The sequence below is a fragment of the Bos taurus genome, chromosome 8 (genome assembly GCF_002263795.3).
Source record: "Bos taurus isolate L1 Dominette 01449 registration number 42190680 breed Hereford chromosome 8, ARS-UCD2.0, whole genome shotgun sequence".
Classification (NCBI taxonomy): Eukaryota; Metazoa; Chordata; class Mammalia; order Artiodactyla; family Bovidae; genus Bos; species Bos taurus.
The window spans coordinates 627,435-644,410 of record NC_037335.1 but is presented as its reverse complement, the minus strand read 5'-3'; the positions used below and the strand labels follow the sequence as shown (position 1 = coordinate 644,410).

Here is a 16,976-nt window from a genome sequence, read left to right as displayed (position 1 = left end):
TGAAGTTCTCACTGTGTTTCTTCATCATCCTTTCCCTGAATTCAGTGAGCACTTTCAGGACTATGACTATGAACTCTATCAGTTAGATTGCTTATATCTGTTTCATTTAATTATTCTTCTGAGATTTTTTTTGTCTTGTTCTTTTGATTGGAACACATCTCCTTATTTTGCCTAACTCTCTGTTTCTATGTATTAGGTGAGTCAGCTCTCTTTTCTGGTCTTGAAGGAGTAGACAGCATAGTAGGTTGCCTGTGAGCTCGGAGGCACAGCCCCACCTGGCCACAAGAGCCAGGCGCCCAGGGGCTGCATGCCCCTCCTGTTGTGATGAGGCTGTGCAGGCAGGTGGGTGGCCCCTGGAGTGACTGTGCAGCCCGCCACAGCAGCTGTGGCCGTGGTGAGTGTAGTATAGTTTGTAACACATTAATTTGGCCAGTTCTGAGGCCCTTATTAGGAGCTGCTACTGTCCCTTTCTTGTCCAGTGCCTCAAGCCCACACCCCAACCACCTCCCAAATAGAGTTCACACACTCCAGGCCACAATGCACCTGCCCTTATCACCCCCAGGCAGGTGCGACAACCAGAACTGGTGGGATTTGTTTGGAGCCTGGACTAGGCTGCTTACCCTGCCTCACCAGCTCCTTTGCATGGAAACCACAGGCCAGGCACCACCCACTTTCCCCTCTCCTCTCCCCTGACTGACCCCAGTGCTTCCTCTGAGTGACCCTGAGTGGTCTGCTCTCACCCTGGAACTCAGCTGACAGAGCTGCTGGACTCTCTCTGGTCTCTCCTCTCAGTCTGCTTCTGCCATGCCATGCCTGACTGAGCTGATGTTGTGAAGGGGAGTCCCACGCACTTCCCATTTACCACCACAGCCATTCCACATGCATCTGAGGCTGGGAGATGAGGAGGGGAATCAGGGATCTGTCCTGGAGCCCCAGTTCAGCCTTGACGCAATTGCTTCTTCATAAAAAGCCCTGCTCTTTCGTATGCTGCTCATGGGAGTGGACTGTCCTCCACCCACCTTGTTGAATCAAGACCTTGAACCCATCTGGGCTCTTGGCTTTCTTCTTCACCTCAAGTCCTGCTATAATCCTGGGTGATGCCAGCACCCACTTGTCTGTCAATTCCACACCCTGGAGTCTCGCGTCCTATCTGTGATTTTATCTTACTCCTGCTGTTTTTCACCTCTGTTTATTGTCTACCCGTTGATTGTCCAGCAACACTTATGTCCTCCGCTTCCAAAATTCCAGATCAAAATATGTATCAGTATGTACTGCTGTTGGCAATTTGATCTCTGATTCCTCTGCCTTTCCTAAAACCAGCATGAACATCTGGAAGTTCACGGTTCATGTATTGCTGAAGCCTGGCTTGGAGAATTTTGAGCATTACTTTACTAGCGTGTGAGATGAGTGCAATTATGCATAGTTTGAGCATTCTTTGGCAAATGAAGCAACTGACAAACAACTAATCTCAAAAATATACAAGCAACTCCTACAGCTCAACTCCAGAAAAATAAATGACCCAATCAAAAAGTGGGCCAAAGAACTAAATAGACATTTCTCCAAAGAAGACATACAGATGGCTAACAAACACATGAAAAGATGCTCAACATCACTCATTATCAGAGAAATGCAAATCAAAACCACTATGAGGTACCATTTCACACCAGTCAGAATGGCTGTGATCCAAAAGTCTACAAGCAGTAAATGCTGGAGAGGGTGTGGAGAAAAGGGAACCCTCTTACACTGTTGGTGGGAATGCAAACTAGTACAGCCACTATGGAGAACAGTGTGGAGATTCCTTAAAAAACTGGAAATAGAACTGCCTTATGATCCAGCAATCCCACTGCTGGGCATACACACTGAGGAAACCAGAAGGGAAAGAGACACGTGTACCCCAATGTTCATCACAGTACTGTTTATAATAGCCAGGACATGGAAGCAACCTAGATGTCCATCAGCAGATGAATGGACAAGAAAGCTGTGGTACATATACACAATGGAATATTACTCAGCCATTAAAAAGAATACATTTGAATCAGTTCTAATGAGGTGGATGAAACTGGAGCCTATTATACAGAGTGAAGTAAGCCAGAAGGAAAAACACCAATACAGTATACTAACGCATATATATGGAATTTAGAAAGATGGTAACAATAACCCTGTGTACGAGACAGCAAAAAAGACACTGATGTATAGAACAGTCTTATGGACTCTGTGGGAGAGGGAGAGGGTGGGAAGATTTGGGGGAATGGCATTGAAACATGTAAAATATCATGTATGAAACGAGATGCCAGTCCAGGTTCGATGCACGATACTGAATGCTTGGGGCTAGTGCACTGGGACGACCCAGAGGGATGGTATGGGGAGGGAGGAGGGAGGAGGGTTCAGGATGGGGAACACATGTATACCTGTGGTGGATTCATTTTGATATTTGGCAAAACTAATACAATTATGTAAAGTTTAAAAATAAAATAAAATTTTAAAAAAAGGTGAAATCATAATGTTTTTCTGTTCTTATTTGCTCATTTTATTGTTTTGCTGATATATTATTTGAAATAAAGTGAATTTTTAAACTTAAAAAAAAAAAAAAGAATTGATGCTTTTGAACTGTGGTGGTGGAGAAGACTCTTGAGAGTCCCTTGGACTGCAAGGAGAGCCAACCAGTCCATTCTGAAGGAGATCAGCCCTGGGATTTCTTTGGAAGGAATGATGCTAAAGCTGAAACTCCAGTACTTTGGCCACCTCATGCGAAGAGTTGACTCATTGGAAAAGACTCTGATGCTGGGAGGGATAGGGGGCAGGAGGAGAAGGGGACAACCGAGGATGAGATGGCTGGATGGCATCACCGACTCGATGGATGTGAGTTTGAGTGAATTCCGGGAGCTGGTGATGGACAGGGAGGCCTACGTGCTGCAGTTCATGGGGTTGCAGAGTCGGAAACAACTGAGTGACTGAAGTGAACCGAACTGATGTACTGCTGTATAAGAAACTACTCTCAAATTTAGCGGCTAAAAGCATCAGCCTCAGACCTCATGTCTTTTTATCCAGAGCATTAAATGACCCTCACTGACTTTAAATACTTGAAACGAAGTGTCCTCTACTCAGCTCCAGCTCTCATCTGTGGACTGGCGGATCTTCAGTCCATTTGTAAGTGGGTTAGCATCTGCACACTTTAAATGCTCACACTTTACAGCATACTTGACCCATTCATTGTTTCCTGCTCTTCTTTGAGGACATGTGTGATGCCATGGTCTGTACAACAGTATTCATAGTAGCAAACAGTTAGTAACAGCCTCAATCTCCAGGGTATGGACTGGCCAAGTAAATTTATAGAGTTTAAAGTGGTCATAGAAAGTGATGTGAATGAAATGTTTGTAATTGCAAAGGGAAAACTCTCTGTAGAATGATAACGAGAAGAAATAATAATCACTGTGTTTACAGTATGAATGCATTATTTAAAATGCAGCATCTTTAAAAATGTATCTATTTATTTTTCACCATGCTGGATCTTCATTGCTGTGTGGGCTTTGCTCCAGTTGGCAGTGAGCCAGGGCTCCTGTCTAGCTGTGCGGGCTTCTCAGTGTGGTGGTTCTCTCGTTGTGAGCGCAGGCTTCAGGGCACGTGCGCTTCAGTTGCTGCGGCTCCCGGGCTCCGGAGCACAGGCTCAGTAGTTGTGCAGCACAGACTTCGTTGTTCCGTGGTGTGTGGAATCTTCCGGGACCAGGGATTGAACCTGTGTCCCCTGCATTGGCAAGCAGATTCTTATCCACTGCATCAACAGGGAGGCCCACAGCATCTTTTTTTTTTTTTTTTTAATGGTGGCAGACTGCACTGTTTTAAGTTGAGTTGATATAAATAAAAGGAAGTAAAGCCTTGATGGGAAGAGGTAGTTTGGCTTTTTTTTCTCCATTAGAGGGGAAGGCAGATCTTCCAGGAAAATACGATGTTTAAAAGTGGCTTTGAGACTCCACAGTCTCAATCCCAGCTGATAGCCTCTGCTTCTCCTAGAGTTCTAGTTTTCTCTGCCTTGGGGAGACATGGGGTAGGGAACATCAGACTTGCCTGGGGAGCATTTGCTGGAACAAGCGGGGACATGGGGACAGCTGCCCACAGCTTCAGGGGCAGCTCCCCACGAAGCCTGCCCTGGACCATGTGGCCGGGACTCCGTGGGGAAAGCAGACAGGAAGGAAGAACGTGTCAAAGGAGGAAAGCGGCTGTTGGAGCAGAGAATGATTTGGATGCTGAAAAAAGGCCAGCGTGGGGGCCAGTTGCTGTCCACAGAAACCCCGGGTCCGCCCTGGCCCGCTGCAGCTGGACTTGCTCTTTGCTCAGCGCCTGCTATTCTGGGAAGGAATCTGCAGGGAGCTGGCGGGTCTTCAGCCCCGAGGTTTCCTCTGATGGACTGATGAGCAGGTGTTGGAGAAGCCTGTGTCAGAAATGTCACACACCCGGGGGCTCATCTTCACTTTCTACTGGAGCCTGGGATTGTGTTTAAATGTTTTATGTGTTTCTTCATCATGAAGAGGTCATTATATTATTGGTGACACTTTTCCATAGGGATACATAAAATTGATTAATTCCATTGTTTATTTATTATTTGTATATTTAATACTCAGTTATTATTACACAATTCAAACCAAAGCAAATTCAGTAGAGAAGAACTCTGTTGGTAATAAAAAGTGTTGACTTTATGATATTAAGAAAGCATGAGACTATCTTGGTGTTAAAAAAAAAATTCATCGTGGGACTCCCTGATGGTCCAGTGGTTAAGACTCCGGGTTTCTGATGCAACAGGTACAAGTTCAGTCCTTATTCAGGAAACTAAAATGCCACATGCTTCTTGACAAGACCAAAAAATTCAATTACATCTGAAAAAGTAAGTCTTGAGATTCCTTAGAAAGCCACATGTGAGGTAAACTCCTGAAACAATAATCACAGCATAATCAGAAAAAAAAAAAGTAAAAAGTGAAATAGCATAGTGTTCAACTGCTGCACTCTTGACAAATAATTTTCATGAACTGAATCATATCTGTGTGTGTGTGTGTGTGCTCAGTTGTGTTGGACTCTTTGCGACCCCATGGACTATAGCCTGCCAGGCTCTTCTGTCCATGGGATTCTCCAGGGAAGAATACTGGAGTGGGTTGTCATTTCCTTCTCCAGGGGATCTTCCCGATCCAGGGATCGAACCTGCATCTCCTGCTTGGCAGGTGGATTCTTTACCGCTGCACCATCATTGACTTAGTGATGAAGGGGTGGTAGTCCTCACTGGCTCTCCAGGCACCAGCCCACCTTGGTGTGTTCTCAGCCTGAGGGTGCCCCCTGCCTCCACCATGGATCCACTCCCTTCATAGCTCCAGGAAGCCCCCAACCCCCGTCACTCCATCCAACGGCAGCTGGTGCATGACCAGCTGGTGTTACAGAAATGCACAGCTGTTCTGTTCTCTGCCTGTTTCCACAGCCCCTCTGCTGTCTGCAGTGTCCCGTCTCTGAAGGGCCAGGCTCCCTGGGGAGGGGGGGAGCAGCCTGGATGTGCACATGCTTTGTGGGTGACATCTTAGCCGTGTCACCTTTCTCCAGGGGCACAGGTGTGACAGCACTGATGGTCTCATCTGAGGAGATCCCTTCTTTCACTGAAGTGCTCATCTTGGACTCACGGATGTTGACAAAATGCCCAGTGAGTGTTGGGGGTGGATGCTATACAGACAGAGGGTGCAGGCCCACCACCCTGGAGCGGGGCTCAGGATCTGATTGGTGAGCTGAGGGCTCCACTGCCAACAAGGAGTGCAGAGACCTGGTGACCGGCCCCCATCTAATGTGTGGACACAATGCTGACGGCTTTTAGTCCTGGTTGGGTTCTGGGGACAACACGATCTGCATCCACTCATTCACCTGACTGCTGGTGTAACTTGCAAGTCACTGTCTCGTGGGGGCCCCCTGCACCACACGCTGTAAAACCTGCCTCTGCTGAGCTCAGTGAGCATTCCAGAGGTGCCCCCCAACTCCTTCGCTGAAGAGGCCTCCTCTCGTGACTCCTCAGTACCTGACTACCTGTGGTAGCCACAGGTACCTCCAGGCTTGTGACATCAAGTGCCTTCCTCAGCCCTGCACTCAGGATCCTGGAAAAGAGGTGCTCAGGACCCTGAGCCTGTGACCCTCTGGACTCTGCCCTTCCCAATTCGGTTGGTTAACAGCAGCACCCCACAGTGTGGAATTGGGGCTAGGCTGGGGCCAAATCTGGGGACCCGCAGGTCCCGCCCTGGAACAGGACTTGTCCTTTGTGCCCCCTGCCCTCAGTCCAGGCCAGATGCTGGGGAGTTGGAGGAGGTACCCTGATCCCAGACCATTCAGTTGCCTGGGGACACCCAGGGATCACCTGAGTGAACAGAAACAGGAGTTGGCAGATTCTGTAGATGGAGTTACTGCCAGTGTGTGTGCAGGAACTCAGAGGTGTAGGGCTGCTCTCCCATCTCTCAAACCAGGTGTCCTGGCGGAGGAGGGGGCCACAGCTGAACAGCTGGTGGCCCTTCCACCACGCTCTCAGCTCCAAGGCTGGCCGCCCAAGGGCCCTGTCTGGGCATCTCCACATGTGCCTGCCCCTGGCCTGGAAGGCCTTCCCTTTGGGTAGAAGGACTCCAGAGATCTTTGCTTTGCAGATACCCAAACAGAGAGCCGGTAGCAGACTTATCTACATCTGCTAACCCCCAGACAGCCCTCCTGGGACATACCTCGTCCCCTTGGGAGTCCTAGATGTCATCCAGATGTTACACACAGCAAGGACTCCTGTCCCATCTCAGAAGACATTGCTAGACCTGAAGGGAGTGCTCTGGGCACCCGCCTTCCACATACACTCCTGGCAGCCAGTCTAATTGGTTTAGTTTAGACGACCAAGGGACTCTTCCAGAGCTCTGATTGAAGTTAAACAGTAGCACATGCCACCCTCCCACCTGCTGTGAGTGTCAGCATTACTACAGGCACCAATCAAGTTCTACCATCACTGTAGAACATGCAGAAGTCTTGGTGGGAAGGCATCAGCTATGTCTACAAATAGTTTGATGGGACACGAGCAGTGTCAACTTCCCCTGTGTCCAGAGAGAACACTGGGGAAGGTGGATCCAGATTGTCAGCTGCAGGCAAGGTATGGAGGAGAGCCAGCAGTGGAATGGAGAGGTGCTGACTTGGAGCTCACCCAACAGGACCCGCTTCTGGGAGGTCCCCAGGGGAGGCAGCTGGAGGGAGGGGCTGACACACAGAGGGGGGTTGTGATTGTTGACATGCTGGACAAGGTCTAGGTGTGGTCATGGTAGTAGGTTGTTGAAGTGGAAAGCGAGACTAGAACTTCCGGTGCTGTTGAAATATGCTGGGTGGAAGAGGGGAAGGACTGGGTCAGGGGTTGCTGAGGTTTCACTTCCTCAACTCATTAAAAACCCTAAACAACCGCAAAATACCATACATACCTGTTGGGGGCCAGAGTGAGGTACTCCACCCGTGACAAAGGTCATGAGGAAGGAGGCTCGACATACGCAAAGGTGGGATCGAGCCTCAGGAGTCCCCCTGAAACTCCTCGAGCATCTACCCCCATAACCAGAGCCTGCCTACTTTACTACTTTGTGCTCTCACCTACACCTCTGACTTTACGGGGGGCTGTCCCCCACCACCTCTTTCGGAGAAGGAGTTAACCTAGAGCTCCAGTTAATAAAAACTCCTGGGCGTGATAAGAGTGTTTTAACCTACAAACTCCTCTGAAGGTTCTCTAGCCTGCCTGACAGGCTTGTCCGGCCACATGTGATTGCTCACAGCTTCCCAACTGTGAGAGGCATGAGATGCTTTAAACCTTCTAAAAACAGGTTCCTTAGAAAAGTTAGAAAACTATTAGTATAAGTATAATGGGCTGATTAGAAATTGTATTGGTGAAGGGTTTTTCATTTGTTGAGCCAATGTTTGTTGCTAAGTCTCCACATCCCCTGCCCTTACACACATTAATGAATATATAGAAGAAATAAGTATTAACCTTTGATATTAATCACGTTAGACCTTAGGCTAAGTAAATTCTTTCCTTAACTAAAACCCACTACACCCTTACCCTATAGGAATGTAACTTTATTTGGGTGGCATCTGTTTTAAGAATAATCACCCCTGGAGAAATAAGTGTCCTGGGTGACTGACCGTTGTCACAAGGAGAGGGTCATAAATTGTCAGCAGGCCTCCCCCCCCTCCCTGGCCAGAAGATGATGTAACACCCCTAAGACCTCTGTATACATTTGTGTGAAGCACCTGACTTTAATAAAGTCAGGACTGCTGTCCCCATGTGACTTTTGTATAACATCTCAGTGTATAAAAACAGACTCTGGAAAATAAAGAATTGGGATCAGTTTCTCGAAATACTGGTCTCCCCATGTCGCGCTCTCTCTCACTCTGGTTGAGTCTCCATCTGGAGCGCGGAACCCGCCATGCTTACTAATTATGCCTGGGCTTCTAAGATCCAACCGGGGAGGCCTCAGTGTCTCCTCTCCTTCGGGAGAACGGAAGGACGCCAGCGCGGCCTACGTAAGTGGTGCCAGCTTCTTGTCTTGAAGTTTTATTGGTCTCCCGCGTAAACCAAGCTACTCAGCTTCTTTTCTCTACTGAATTTTCCTACTGAGCTATCCTCATCCTATTACTCTTTATATCTTTGATATAATATTTAAATAAATAGGTCGCCGACGCCGTCCCCGCTTCAAATACCCTGGATCAGCCGGGGCAGGACCCCAGCACATACCAAAACACTTCCCATCTCAACAAGTGAGCCAAAGGAGAAGCCAGAGTGAAATCAGTTGCCCTTCAGTGAAAGGCTCTCAGTTGAGGAGCTTGAAGGGTGGATCAGGTCACAGAGAAAACTGTGGGCAGACCTGCGGGCCAGACAGGGTGTTGGATCTTGTTGCCATTTACTGCTGTGTTACCCTTCTAAGTTTTTTTAATCTCATTTATGAAATGATAAAAATAATAGTGCATATCTAATGGCATTGTTATGAAGGTTACTGTGGGAACAAATGCAAAGAGGTCAGCATATTTTGGACACACAGTGGCTTTGGCTAATGCTACCTCTTATTATAACACAAAGTCCATATTTCTGCTGCTGATAAATGCATTATCACTTTCTGACCATATTAGTTTACAATATTGTGATAAAGTACAACAGCTTAGTGGTTTGAAACAGCACCCATGCATTTCCTTACAGTTCTGCAGGTCAGTCCCATGAGGCTAAAGTCAAGGTGCAAGAGTGCTGGTCCCCGGAGCCTCTCCAGGAGAATCCGTTTCCTTGCTTCGCCAGCTTGTAGAGACAGCAGACTCCTTAAACTGTGGCCTGCCCTCCTCCTGACGGCCAGCAGTATGGGCCCCCCAGGCTGCTGGTCTCAGTGGGCCTCAGCCTGCAGTGGCTTGGAGCAGGGTTTCGGGTCCCCACCAGAGCCTGTAGTCGGTCAGTGCGGGGAGAGTGCTGAGTCCGAGCCATTACACCACCAGGGACCAGGGACCAGGTTTGTCCTGTCGGCTGTGTAGAGATGAATTTCCTCATAGAGATGAAACTAGTAAAGTGTCTGTTAGGAGGAAAAAGAGTACCCATGTAGACACATGGGTGGGCTCAGAGACCGTCATGCCCTCATGGTGGTTTGGACAAGACCTGTCCTTCTTCTACCTGATTGAATGCTACCTCATAAATCTAATTAGTTAAGGAGGACAGTTTGCCATTGTTTTATTCAAGGTAACATGCAACAGTGGGGTTCTTTTCTGTGATTTGAGAACTGAAACCTACAGTGACATTGTTTTGTAAGTAGTCTATTTTTGCTTTTTTCAAAGAGAAATAGACCAATGAAAATTTAGAAAATTTAGAGGGGATAGCAGAAAAAGTTGTTACCCATAATCCCAGTATTCAGAATGACTGAGAGTTGAGGACTTTTTGTTTTTGTTTTTGTTTTGGCTTTTGCACTTTTATCTATTATGACAATCTCTGCATTTTAATTGAGGATATAGAACATTCATATTTATTTATTTATTATTATCCATTTTTGTTGGAGTATAGTTGCTTTACAAAATTGTTAGGTTTTGCTGTGCAGCAAAGTGAATCAGCTACACATATACATATATGCCCTATTTTTTGGGTTTCCTTCCCATTTAGGTGACCACAGAGCACTGAGTAGAGTTCTCTGAACTGTACACTATGTTCTCAATAGTCATCTATTTTATACATGGTATCAAGAGTGTATAAATGTCAGTTCCAATCTCCCAACTCCTCCCACTCCCTCTTCCCCTCTTCCGTCCATACATTTGTTCTCTATGTCTGTGTCTCAATTTCTGCTTTGCAAATAAGATCATCTCTATCATTTTTCTAGATTTCATGTGTAATCAATATAATTTGATATTTGTTTCTCTCTTTCTGACCTCCTGGAGCTTTCCTGTGAGGACATACGGGACCCTGGGGGAGGGTGGCCAAGCTGGTCTCCAGTCTAGCCTCCCAACTCCAAGTAAATCCATCTCTGTCTTCAAAACTCAGCAGTTTGAGCCCAGAGGAAGGCCAAACTCACTGGCGTTGCTCTGTTCTTATTTGTTCTGCAGTAAATACCTCTGAGGGAAAATACTTGGCTAGTGAAATTTTAGCACTTTTAAGTTCATATGTGTATAATACCACCTCCTTCTCATTCTACCCCTAAAGGTTTTGGTGCATGCCTGTCCAGTTGTTTTGTGATCGACATTATTTTAAGTGTTTGAACATTGCTGACTGCTTGCAAGCAGTGCACAAGCTGTGGTCTTTTGATAAAAACCAGTGCTACTTCCGGATAACCTGAGACCATCCCTACAGAGTGATCCACCCTATCTTTCCTTGTGGATGATTTGTAGCCACCATTTGGTTTTAGTATTTTTCTTTCTTTTTTTTTTTTTTTTTGAAGTGTGATTGGAGAGGAAAAGAATTAGAGTGGGAAGGGAAAGTGTGGTAAATTCTGAGTTAAAGGAGACACGTGTATTCAAACCCAAATTGGGGTTTGTGGATGTATTTGCAAAATGACAGTCAAAGGTCTATTTCCTGACTGTGAATCAGAACATGACTGTGTTGGAACTCCCTTTAAAGGCTTCCTTGGTATATGTTAACCAGTGAAGCTAGAGAACGAAATGATGATTTCACAGTTATCTATCCATCCTCCCAGGATGCTGAGCATGCACATTTCAACTTCCAGGAACTTCGTGCCCTGAGAACGGCATTAATCCTCCATCTTCAGCATAATACCAACATTTATGTTCAAACAACCTTTTCTGGGTGCTTGTCACAAGAGTGGATCACTTTCCTGGAAGGCAGTTGTCCATATTTTCTGATTGTTGGTCAATGAAGGTCAATGCTGTACTCTTCTCTGGCCAGTCATCTGATATCTTTCTATTTTATGTGTACTTTATGCAGAGCAAGTACAAAAACCAGATGTTTTTCCATAAGGTAATTTCCACCTGAAAGACAAACTTTTAGAATTTCACAAAGTTTTCTATATTACATGACTTGGTTTTATTTTTACCTGTTTTATGGAAATTATCATAGGTTTAACAGAGAGGTATAGAAATGATAATAATAAAATAAAAATGCTGTCTTCTACTGGGAAGTTATTGTTATAACAGTAGTGCTTGGCACTTTCTGTGGATCACTTTGTTTAACCTTCACAGTGACGCTGTGAGGGAGGTGTTAATGTCATCTGTGTTTTGCAGATCATGAAATAGATACTTGAATAAATAATCTGCCCATTGTGTGTGTGTGTGTATGTGTGTGTGTGTGTGTGAGAGAGTTGCTCAGTCGTGTCTGATTCTGTGACCCCATGGACTGTGGCCCGCCAGGCTCCTCTGTCCATGGGATTCTCCAGGCAAGAATACTGGAGTGAGTTGCCATTTCCTTCTCCAGAGGGATCTTCCCAACCCAGGGACTGCACTGGGTCTCCTGCACTGCAGGCAGATTCTTTACTGTCTGAGCCACTAGGGAAGCCCCATCTGCCCATTGTCAACCCCAGATGAGTAATAGAGCCTGGATTTGAAAAGAGGCAGCCTGACCCCAGTGCTTAAGTGTGGCGTGTCATTCTGCCTCCACTTAGGAAGGCCAGACACACATCCATGTACTAGTGAAAGGGTGGTGACTACAGCAGCTCTTAATGAGACAACAACAGAGAAATTTGATGAAGGAAAATAAATTAAATACAACTTTTCAAAAAAATTGGTCCAGTGGTTAAGAATCTGCCTTGTAATGCAGGGAATGTGGATTTGATCCCAGGTCAGGAAACTAGGATCCCACATGCTGCAGAGCAACTAAATCCACATGCTACAACTAGAGAATCTACAACTAGAGAGTCTGTGTGCCGAAACGAAGGATCCCATGTGCCACAACTAATACCTGATGTAGCCAAATAAATGCATGCTACTTTAAAAAGAAAATTAAAAAAAAATATTGGCCATGTTGTGTGGCATGTGGGACCTTAGTTCCCAGACTAAGGTTCAAACCCATGCCCCCTGCATTGGGAGTGCAGAGACCTTAGCAATAAATGGACTGCTAGGGAAGTCCCTGACATAAAATTATTTCCTAACAGAAAATCATTAACAGAATTTTCAAATTATTTAGAATTTTAATCCTGTGATCTTATTATTTTGCTGTATTGGTAAAATTGGTAATGACTGTAATATACTTTTGAGAGTTCAAAAAATGCTCACCAATTTTAGAAATCTGGTTTCTGTCTAATTTTCACTACTTATAGTGAATTTAGAATATGAAGATAATTCTACATATCATCAAAATGATTTTTGAGGCAATTAATATTTCTTACTTTTTTTGAGTTTAGGGTCATACCCCTCTGGACATTGGAGACACCCATCATAAGATAGTTTACTATTCTTCCATTAGAGCTTCAGTCATTAAACTATTTCTAGCTCTAGTTGCCTGCAGTGAGCAGGAACAGCCTTGGGTTCTTTTTTTAATTAAAAAAATTTTATAGTGATAAGGATTCGTATAATCAGTATATCTCATTTTATTCTGTTAGTGCAATTTCTGAATCTGAGTTTAAAGAGTCCTAACAAAATTTCCTTACTAAACTTTCCATAAGAACAGTATTTTTTAAAGGAGGATTTATTTTTGGTAAAATAATTTATGTTAACACTCATCTTACAGAGGTTATTTCATTGATCACTTTGAGGACTATGTGAAATGCACATAAAGTGATATGTTAATGGCTGTGGCTGGATGCTTATTACCTGGGTGGGGATTATGCTGTTCTCTCTGCTTATGTTTGAATTTTTTCTAATATAATATATTGCATTAAATGGGTAAATAGTTTCTTCTTGAGATGTTGAAGATGTTCTAAAATTAGATTGTGACAGTGATTGTACACAGTTTTGTAAATTTACCAAAAGCCATTGAGTTGTACCCTTAGAGTGAGTGGATTTTCTATCATGTTAATTATACCATCATAATGTTGTTATGGACAGGGAGACCTGGCATGCTGCGATTCATGGGGTCGCAAAGAGTCGGACACGACTGAGCGACTGAAAAGAAAGAAGAAAGAAGAATGTTGTTAAAAAACGAAATGGGTCTAGACAAAAATTAATTTGGTGAAAACAAACTAGTGCTGTTTGGCAGGCTTTAAAAACATTGTTAATACTCCATAATTACATTTGGGCCTTAGGAAGCATCACTGAGAATAAAGCTAGTGGAGGTGATGGAATTCCAGTTGAGCTATTTAAAATCCTAAAAGATGATGCTGTTAAGTACTGCAGTCAATATGTCACCAAATTTGGAAAACTCAGCAGTGGCCACAGGACTGGAAAAGGTCAGTTTTCATTCCAATCCCAAAGAAAGGCAATGCCAAAGAATGTTCAAATTACCGCCCAATTGCACTCACCTTACACGCTAACAAAGTAATGCTCAAAATTCTCCAAGCCAGGCTTCAACAGTATGTGAAACGTGAAATTCCAGATGTTCAAGCTGGATTTAGAAAAGGCAGAGGAACCAGAGATCAAATTGCCAATATCTGCTGGATCATCAAAACAGTTCCAGAAAATCATCTGGTTTTGCTTTACTGACTATGCCAAAGCCTTTAACTGTGTGGATCACAATAAACTGTGGAAAATTGTGAAAGAGATGGGAATACCAGACCACCTTACCTGCCTCCTGAGAAATCTGTATGCAGGTCAGGAAGCAATAGTTAGAACTGGACATGGAACAACAGACTGGTTCCAAATCAGGAAAAGAATATGTCAAGGCTGTATATCGTCACCCTGATAATTTAATTTATATGCAGAGTACGTCATACAAAAATGCTGGGCTGGATGAAGCACAAGCTGGAATCAGGATTGCCAGGAGAAATATAAATAACTTCAGATACACAGATGACACCAACCTTATGGCAGAAAGTGAAGAACTAAAGACCTTCTTGATGAAAGTGAAAGAGGAGAGTGAAAAAGGTGCCTAAAACTCAACATTCAGAAAACGGAGATCATGACATCCACTCCTTTCACTTCATGGCAAATAGATGGGGAAACAATGGAGATAGTGAGAGGCTTTATTTTCTTGGGCTCCAAAATCACTGCAGCCGTGAAATTAAAAGATGCTTGCTCCTTGGAAGAAAGGCTATGATCAACTTAGACAGCATATTAAAAACAGAGACATTACTTTGCTGACAAAGGTCCATCTAGTTAAAGCTATGGTTTTTCCAGTAGTCATGTATGGATATGAGAGTTGGACTATAAAGAAAGCTGAGCACCTAAGAATTGATGCTTTTGAACTGTGGTGTTGGAGAAGACTCTTGAGAGTCCCTTGGACTGCAAGGAGATCCAACCGGTCCATCCTAAAGGAAATCAGTCCTGAATATTCATTGGAAGGACTGATGCTGAAGCTGAAATTCCAATTCTCTGGTCACCTGATGTGAAGAGCTGACTCATTGGAAAAGACCCTGATGCTGGGAAAGATTGATGGCAGGAGAAGAACAGGATGACAGAGGATTAGATGGTTGGATGGCATCACCAACTTGGTGGACAGGAGTTTGAGCAAGCTCCAGAAGTTGGTGATGGACAGGGAAGCCTCGTGTGCTGTAGTCCATGGGATTGCGAAGAGTCAGACACAACTGAGTGAGTGGACTGAATTACACTAGTGTATTTTTTTTTTACTTAGAAATATATTGTAACAATATTATCTTCAATATATGATTTTCTATAATTGGAGAGTAATGGAATGTTTTATTTATGTGGTTTGCCTTCCTTTCGCAGAATGAAAAGAACATTGAGAATGCTTGTAAGGCACTGATGGAGGAACTGGAGGAATGCCAAGCTTTAGCTTTAGGACGTCTTTTTGGAAATTTAAAATGGAAAACTATGATGGAAGAAGTACTGAAGCTTTAAAAAAGGCTTCTTATTTGAATGAATTTTTTAATTATTAAGAAATATGCAATAATAGTAGAGTTTCCGTATACATCTCACTCAGCTTTCCCTAAAGTCAACATCTAATATAATGAAGGCACATTTGTCAAACTGGGAAATTAATATCACTATAATGGTAAAGAATGCACCTGCCAATGCAGGAGACACAAGAGACATGGGTTCTATCCCTGGGTGGACAAGATTCCCTGGAGGAGGAACTGACAACCCACTCCAGGATTCCTGCCTGGGAAATTGCATGGACAGAGCAGCCTGGTGGGCTACAGTCCATGGGGTTGCAAAGAGTTGGACATGACTGAGCACACACACACACACACACACACACAAAATAATATTAACTAACAGACAAATATATTAATAATAGACTTTAATAGACCACTTTTGCTGATTGTCAAAAAATTCTAAAATTTTATTTATTTAAAAATTTATTTTTATGGATGTGTGATAGCTCTCTAATGCTGAATATTTAATTGTTTGAAAACTGGCTTTAACAAATAACTTAAATGTCTTGGAGCATAAATCTTTGTACACATTTTGTATAGCTCACTAACCTACATACCTGGAACTTGAATAGTCAATCCAAAAGTATCAACATGCTTATGGTAATCATTCAGTTCAGTTCAGTTCAGCCGCTCAGTCGTGTCCGACTCTTTGTGACCCTATGAACTGCAGCACACCAGGCCTCTCTGTACATCAACAACTCCGGGAGTCCACCCAAACCCATGTCCATCGAGTTGATGATGCCCTCCAGCCATCTCATCCTCTGTCGTCCCCTTCTCCTCCTGCCCCCAATCCCTCCGAGCATCATGGTCTTTTCCAATGAGTCAACTCTTCACATGAGGTGGCCAAAGTATTGGAGTTTCAGATTTAGCATCAGACCTTCCAATGAACACCCAGGACTGATTTCCTTTAGGATGGACTGGTTGGACCTCCTTGAAGTCCAAGGGACTCTCAAGAGTCTTCTCCAACACCACAGTTCAAAAGCATCATATTGCTAAATGTCTTTGCAGTAACTCTGTACCTATTTGTCCTCCTTGGCAAAATGGAAGAGTTATCCTGTGATCCACAGACTTACCCTGTGATTTCCAGTGCTGCTGCTGCTGCTAAGTCGCTTCAGTCGTGTCCGACTCTGTGCAACCCCATAGACGGCAGCCCACCAGGCTCCCCCGTCCCTGGGATTCTCCAGGCAAGAACACTGGAGTGGGTTGCCATTTCCTTCTCCAGATTTCCAGTGCTATTAACCTTAAAATATACTTTGCTAATTTGAAAGTAAAAATATGCTATCTCATCATCTTTATTACTAAAGAGGTTGGACACTTTTATCAATATTTGTCTTTCTTTTGTAAATTATCTACTCATCTCTTATTAAAGGCTTACATACTTTCTTATTGAGAAAGAAGCTTCAGTCAGACATGACTGAAGCTCACTTACTTCAGTCATGTCTGACTCTTTTCCACCCCGTGGACTGTAGCCTGCCAGGCTCCTCTGTCCATGGGATTTCCCAGGCAAGAGTACTGCAGTGATTTGCCATGCCAAGTATTATTACCCCTTTTACT

At 44.2% G+C, this 16,976-nt stretch overlaps 1 protein-coding gene across 1 annotated transcript in view; it reads left to right on the top strand.

Moving 5' to 3' along the window:
• The window catches only part of DDX60 (DExD/H-box helicase 60), a 133,988-nt gene that overhangs the window by 67,466 nt on the left and 49,546 nt on the right, over nucleotides 1-16,976 (top strand). The window contains 2 exon segments of the mRNA XM_059889573.1: nucleotides 9,643-9,736; nucleotides 11,175-11,346. Of these exon segments, the coding sequence (XP_059745556.1) occupies nucleotides 9,643-9,736; nucleotides 11,175-11,346 (266 nt within the window).